Source organism: Monodelphis domestica, chromosome 5 (assembly GCF_027887165.1).
Source record: "Monodelphis domestica isolate mMonDom1 chromosome 5, mMonDom1.pri, whole genome shotgun sequence".
Taxonomy (NCBI): Eukaryota; Metazoa; Chordata; class Mammalia; order Didelphimorphia; family Didelphidae; genus Monodelphis; species Monodelphis domestica.
In genome coordinates, this window is record NC_077231.1 from 28,867,932 (window position 1) to 28,875,407 (window position 7,476).

Sequence of the window (7,476 nt, forward strand, 5' to 3'; positions counted from 1 at the left end):
CAACCTTTCTGATGTTCTCCTCCAGCTGCCTCCCTGCCACCTGTGTTCAAAGCCCTGAGACTGTCCCAGCTTTGCCTGCAAGGTATTCCCTCCAGACTAGGACCCTTGCCTGCACAGAGATTCCAGTCACTGTTGGAGGCTCAGTACTGTAGGTGGGGGAGGGGTCCTGGGACCTTCTTTCTTCATTCCCCTTAAACCTGAATGTTCTTGAATTCAGGCTTTTGGGGGATGTACTTTTTAAGTTGAGGCCATCAGGAGGGTTCCTTAGCAATGTCCTGTTTTTAGATTTGATTTTAAGTCTCCTATGAGCACTTTGTTTTTAATTAATGAGGAAGGGTTTTCAAAGGTCTGAACTTTCACTACCTCTATGCCATCATCTTGACTCTACCTCCAAATATTTGGTTTTTAATATCTTTTTTAGCTCTTTCAGAGGTTCTTTTGAAGTATGAGACCAAATCACCTTTTCTTCTGAGATTTTGATGTAGTGGTTTGATCTTCACTGTCACCATAATACCATTTTGTAATTGGGTTCTTTTTTCTTTTTCATTCATTTTTCCAGCCTATTTATTGACTTTTACCTTCATGCTTCCAGTGTGGAAAAGGCACTGTTACAAGCTTAGGACTTTCTATGTCAGACCTAAATTTTTCATTTTTTTTCAAATTTGTATGATCTTAGTAAGTGAGGGGTGTTTACTACCTTCCCTGGCCTGTAGTCTGGTCTGTGAGTGACAACAAACAATTTTTTCTACTACAGAATTATGGCCAATGTCCTGGCTCCCCTGGCCTTGCAAACTATAATTTGTTAATGTCCTTTCTTACACTGGAACTGACACCTAATACAAGGACCCAAATTCACATATGACTAGTGCAACAGAATCCCAAACCCAATGCCAGGAAAGGGTCCTCTGTAATCTCCTTCTGACCCTCTTATAAGCTATGTTCTGAGAGTTTGAGAAGCCACTGCAGTTAATTCAATTGATCCTAAGTCCTACTGTTGGCCTGAACCAGGGCATGGGACCTCATTGCAAGAGCAATAGTTTTATTGCTGGCCTAAACCAGGGCAAAGATTACCTGCTTACTGCTGACTTACCCATACACAGCCTGCTGAAGTCTTTCCTCAGAAAGACACTGTCAGTGTTAGATGTCACTCCACTATCTCCTTGGTGGGACAGACTTTTCCTGATGACATTCTAAGTCATATTAGACTGGAAAATTGATGTACCCCATTCATTTTTGAGATCTAGTGCTTTAGAATTTATCTTCAAATGCTATGTTAAATTTATTTGGAGGTGAATTTGAGATAGCTTAGGTTAAACTTTATCTTTTTTGCCCCTATGTTGGCTCTGCCATCCTATATACTCATTTTGATCTTATCTTAGTGTGACTTATGTTGGCTTATGCCTAGGTTCCACAAAATTGCTTTCCGGTTTCCCCAGTTTTTGTAAAATAATGAACAGGATTATGGAGAAAGTAAAGGAATTTGAAAAATATCTTTTTCTGTTTCATTAACTACGCTGAAGCACTTGACTGTGTGAATTGCAATGACATGTGGGAAAGCCTCAAAGAGTTTGGAGAACTTCTTGCCTGAGGAATCTATATGGAGGCCAAGAAGCAATAGTAAATATTGAACATAGATTAACTTAAACTTGATTTAATATTGGAAAATAAGTATGAAAAGTCTTAATATTACCATGTTATTTGTTTAAATTATATGGGGATGAATTCTCTGAAATGTTAGGCTAGACAAAGCCAAAGCTGGAATTAAAGTTGCTAGGAGAATACAAACAATCTCAGATAGGTGGAAAATATCATTCTGATGTCAGTGTAGCAAGGGAAGGTGCAAAGTAGAGTGCAAGGATTGATTGACAGCCCTCAAGCCTGGATTCTGTAAGAGAGCTGGCTGGGTCAAGATCCTAAGCTGTTGGAGGAGCAGCTTTCAACTGTCTGTCTGAAGCCAGATTTCAACACTGAAGCTGTGAATCTGGGACTCTCCCTGGAAAACCCATCTTTCTTGCTGCCTGCCTTAGATTATCATGAAGAAGAGGTTGAGAGGAAATCTCCATTTATTCTGGTGGACAGAGCAATTTTGGAAGAGAATGTCTCCCTTTCCTGGATCTTCTAAGGAATTTACAACTGGATTATTCCAGTCTGACCCACCAATGAGAGTGAGAATCTAGGCTTCCTGTTTAGACTTTATCTATTACTTAACTTTTAGTTTGGTTTAGTTTAGTTTAGACATGTAATACTTAAATAGAAACTATATTGGATTAAGTATCTGGAGTTTTAATAGTCAGATGGTCCATTAACCCCTTTCCTTCCCCATCATTCACTTCCTTTATTAATAAACTTATTTATGTAATTGTGTATTTTCCCTTTCCTACACCTTTTCCCCTTCCCTAAATTTCATTATAACAGTAGTAAATGAAGAAGAATGAATAAACCTTTAGATTAAAGTGAAAGAATAAAATGTAAAAACTGCCTTGAAACTTAACATAATTTGAAAATTTTCCCATCACTTCCTAGCAAACAGAGGAAGAAGAAATGAGAGGCAGTGTCATATTTTATTTTCTTTGACTCAAAGATTACTACACAGGGAGACTGCAGACATGAAATTAAAAGGCACTTGCATTATAACAAGGAAAACTATGGCAAATATGGACAGTATACTAAAAATCAGACATCACCTTACCTACAAATGTCTGTGTAGTCAAAGTTATGTTTTTTCCAGTAGCAATGTATGGCTGTGAGAGCTGGATTTAAAAAAATATTGAATCAGTTAATGCTTGAAAGAAATTAATTCAGATTGCTGGAAGATTAAATGGAATGATTGGAATACTGAAATTGGAATTTAAAACCATATAATGAGAAGAGAAGATGCATCAAAAAAGACCTTGATATTGGAAAAGATTGAATGCAAGAGGGGAAAAAAGGACATCAAATGATGAGATAGTGTCATAGAAGCAATCAGCATGACCTTGGACAAACTTCAGGAGATAGAGAAATATAGAACGGCCTGATGTTCTGTAGTTCAGAGGGTTATGAAGAGTTGGCTATTACTGAACAACAATGATAGGAAGAGAAGATAGACTGGTTATCTGGAATGAACAAGGGAATACAAGTGGTCAGTAAGTGTCCTCTAACCATACCCAGCTCTTCTCATGAGCAAGGTAGGAAGCCTTTTATGTGAGCCCCCCAGAAAACTTTTAGAACATAGATAAGCATCATACAAAATGGGCAGAGATGGATAGATTGCAATTTGCATCATAGACACAAACTATCAACCTGATGAAATTACAAATTCAGTTGAGCATTTGATTAAGAAAAATAGCCTTCCACTAAGCAACCAAATAAAGCCTTATCTATATGTGGAGGTGGTGCTGTCATCTTGGATACTAGGCTAATAGAATGCAATTTCTGGCAGATTTTATGGTCTATTATTCTAGATATTATCAAGCCAAAAAGCCTAAGGTTAAGCTTCCACAGTGGAGAAATTCAATGACTAATCCTGTTGGCAAAGATTTATTTTGCGGAGGAACAACAGCAGCTCAAAGACAATATACTTAAGCATGAAAGTATTATACTAGGGATGAATGGAGGGAATACCACTAAAATAAATCAATCAACAAGAATTAAAATCTACATTGTTTCTAATCAGCTCTGTGCTAGGTCCTAGGGATATAAAGACAGAAAATCAAATAGTCTCTATACTCAAGGAACTTATATTTTGTTGAAACAATATATGCATAAAAAGTATACAAATTCAAGACAATTTGGTGGGTTGATCTGAAGGGAATTTGATCTATAAATTAAATTTTTTTGAAATATTGACATATCAGAAATAAAATGTATACACACAAACATACACACAGAAACATGGGGGAGGTAACTAAAGCTTAGACTGAGTATCAAAAATCTTTGCTTCTCATTTGTACCTTTTATTCAAATCAATAAATCTTTTCATTTTTTGTTAGAAAATACAATCTTCCGTGTCATGTCCATGAAGGCTTGTTTTACTTGCTTATTCCTTAGGCTATAAATGAAGGGATTCAACATGGGTGCCACTGATGTATTTAGCACAGCAACTCCCTTGATCAAAGATACTCGTTCCTTTGCTGAAGATTTGATGTACATGAAGATGCAGCTGCCATAAGAAATGGATGTGACAATCATATGAGAAGAGCAAGTGGAAAAGGCCTTTTTTCTCTGACTGACAGAAGGGATTCTCAGAATTGTCTGGATGATATAACTATAGGATAGAACTACTAATATAAGTGTGAGCATAAGTGTCACCACAGCCCAGGAAAAACCAATCTTTTCTAAGAGTTGTGGATCTGTACAGGACAGTTGTAAAAGGGGAGAATAGTCACAGGTGAAATGATCAACTATATTACCAGCACAATAGTCAAGCTCCTGCATCATTATGAGTGCTGGGAAAATGACCACGAATGAAATGAACCATGAGCAGAAGACAAGCAAAGTGCAGACTCTGCTGCTCATGATGGTTGTGTAATGTAAGGGTTTGCAGATGGCAACATAGCGGTCATAGGACATGGCTGCTAGCAAGTAAAATTCAGTTACTCCAAAGAGAATTAAGAAAAACAACTGAGACATACAGCAATTATAGGAAATGGTCTTGTCTCCAGTAATGATGGTGCTCAAGAACCGAGGAATACAGACAGTTGTAAATGAAATTTCTATGAAGGAAAAATTCCGGAGGAAGAAATACATTGGAGTTTGGAGGTGAGAGTCAAACAGAGTGAGGATGATGATGGTCGAGTTCCCAGCAATACTGAGTATGTAGGCAAGTAAGAGAAAGAAGAAAATGACAATTTGAATCTCTGGATCATCTGACAATCCAAGGAGGATGAACTCTGTCACTTGGGTGTGATTTTTCATGTTTGTTATCTCTCTTCTCCAGTAAATCTGCAATAAAAATAAAAGGAAACAAATGAAAAAAAAACAGAAAACTTATAAATTGATTATACTTGAAAGGGAGCAGAGAAGAAGAAATAATTCTTTCAGTCATTTAAACATTTATTAAATCCTTGTTATGTACCTACACTAATAAGAGTGTTTCAAAGATAACTAAGACATAATTGATGCTTTCAAGTAGCTTAACATAGTTGACTATATGTATACCCAAATAAATAAAATACAAAGTTTAATGTGGCTAATACTAAAAACTTACAAATGAAATAAGACTCTTCCTTTTTGTTCTTCTTTTCCTAGCATTTAAGGCTGTCTCTGATGGTTCATCAGCCTGCTTTTTTAGTCTTACCTTATATTGCCATCTTTTACATATTATGTTCTCCTCTTGATCTACTGCACATATACTTTAGTATTTGCCTCAAACTTTGTACTTTGATCAGTATCCTACATTGAAATTTGTATTATTTGTTATTTAATTAACAAATTTCCACATAAGTTTTCCAAAGGTACATGATACTTATTGTCTTCCTCCCCTTCTCCCCCCCTTCCAGAGATGTCAAGCAATTCAATCTGGGTTATACATGTATTATAATGCAAAACACGTTTCTTTAGTATTCATTTTTGTAAGGGAATAATCTTAGAGAAACAAACCCCCAAAATATATACCCAAATAAACAAGTGACAAATCATATTTTTATATGCATATCTACTCCAACAGTTCTTTCTCTACAAATGGATAGCATTCTTGTTCATAAGTGCTCAGAATTGTCCTAGATCATCGTGTCTGAATTCTTTATTTTTACAATATCCCATCTTCTTCTTCCTTCTCCATTCCAACCCATTCCACATTCTGATTTAAGTCTACCTTGGTTTTTCCATCTTTATAATGAGGATAATAATACTTCTCTAGCTAGTCATAAACATTTCTGCCTCCAAGCTACCAGCACTTAGAGCATCTTTGATGCATCATATTAAATATGGGTCATATTAAATTGTATTATTATATAGGTGTAATATACCTCCATTAAGGACACACTCTCCCATCATCTACACTTTTAATTTCCATTTACCATCACCTCCATTAATTTCTAGGAAATTTCTGGAAATCCAAATGGTAAGATCTAATTATGCTCTCAGAAGCCAAGGGAAACTGTAAAGCAAAATTGAGCTGGTTTGTTCAAACTCTGGCAAAATTTCCCATAACTCATATGAGGGAGATTGTTTTTTCATATCCAGTCATTAATATATCATTAATCCCATGTTATAAAACTTTTAAAATTCAAGGTTATGGGAGTTCAGGAATTCATCACTATAATGACATGCATTCCAACAAAATTTTCTGTAATCAGAATTTCTATAAAGTATATTTATCCATATAATTTATGTAATTGCATACATGTATTCCTTAAATACTCTAACTTTCTAGTTCCAGTCCTATCTTAAGTCCCCCAACTCCCTTCTATTTCATCATGGTCACTCACACACACTGTCATATCCTAGATCTTACCAGTCAACTCGATTTTATGACTTCTACCATCTCTGTTCAGCAGTAAGCAAGTCTCAGTGCAGGACAAAGACTCAAGGGATTTCAGAGTAAAAGACAGGATGAAGTTGAATTAGTTAACTATAATATATATATATGTATATATATATATATATATATATATATATATATATATACTATAATATAACATGAATATAACTCTGAAGGGAGGAAAGCAAAGTTAGAACAGAGACCTAAGAAAGTGAAGAGGGGTGGAGAGAATGGAATTTCTGATCATGAAGAGAATTCTTCACTCACTCAAAAGAATTTCTCTTCTATGACAAAAAAACAAAAACATGCTGACCTGCCTTTATTTCATCATAACTTCTCATCTTGCCACTTGTTAAATTGCATTGAGATGGTACAAAGGATAGAACTCTGCATCTGTAGTCAAAAATTTTTTAGTTCAAATCTGGCCTCAAATATGACTTTCTGATTCTTTGACCATGGAGAAGACATTTACTCTGAGCCAGTCTGCCTCAGTATTCCCATCAACAAAATAGGGATAATAATAACCCCTACTTTCAGAACAAGTTGTGGTATTTGTTAAAATCTCTGCATACTTTAAAATGACAAATGAATTCTAGTGCTTATTATTACCATCTCTCTATAAGTCTTACTCCTAAAGTTGTTTTTCCTCATCATGACTTCCAATCTTTCTACCCTTCAGCACTTTCTTTGGCTATTACTTTTGCTCTAAATTCACTTTCATACCTTTACAATATCAATCCTATTATTAATTAATTTAATCCACACTCTTTTACTCTTAAATCTTTTGAGCATTTGCTCTTCATTCTTACTCTCCTCCTAATGAACAGAGCTAGAAGAAGTCATGAAACTGAGCTGATTGAGTCTATGACCTATATTTGTCTCTGAAAAATTTATTTTATTTTACCCGATTTATGTTAGTAATATCTAACCATACCTAGATCCTCACTTTACTACATCCTTATTGATTCTAAGCTCCACTTCCTAAAAAATCTATTCCCTTATTTTTGCAAACA

At 35.4% G+C, this 7,476-nt stretch overlaps 1 protein-coding gene across 1 annotated transcript; it reads right to left on the minus strand.

Annotated features, from left to right (window-relative positions):
* Positions 1-3,957: 3,957 nt before the first annotated feature.
* On the minus strand, positions 3,958-4,899 carry LOC130454790 (olfactory receptor 6C1-like). The gene has a single exon (XM_056800990.1). The coding sequence runs from the start codon at positions 4,894-4,896 to the stop codon at positions 3,958-3,960; it is 939 nt and encodes a 312-aa protein (XP_056656968.1). The 5' UTR covers positions 4,897-4,899.
* Positions 4,900-7,476: the final 2,577 nt, after the last annotated feature.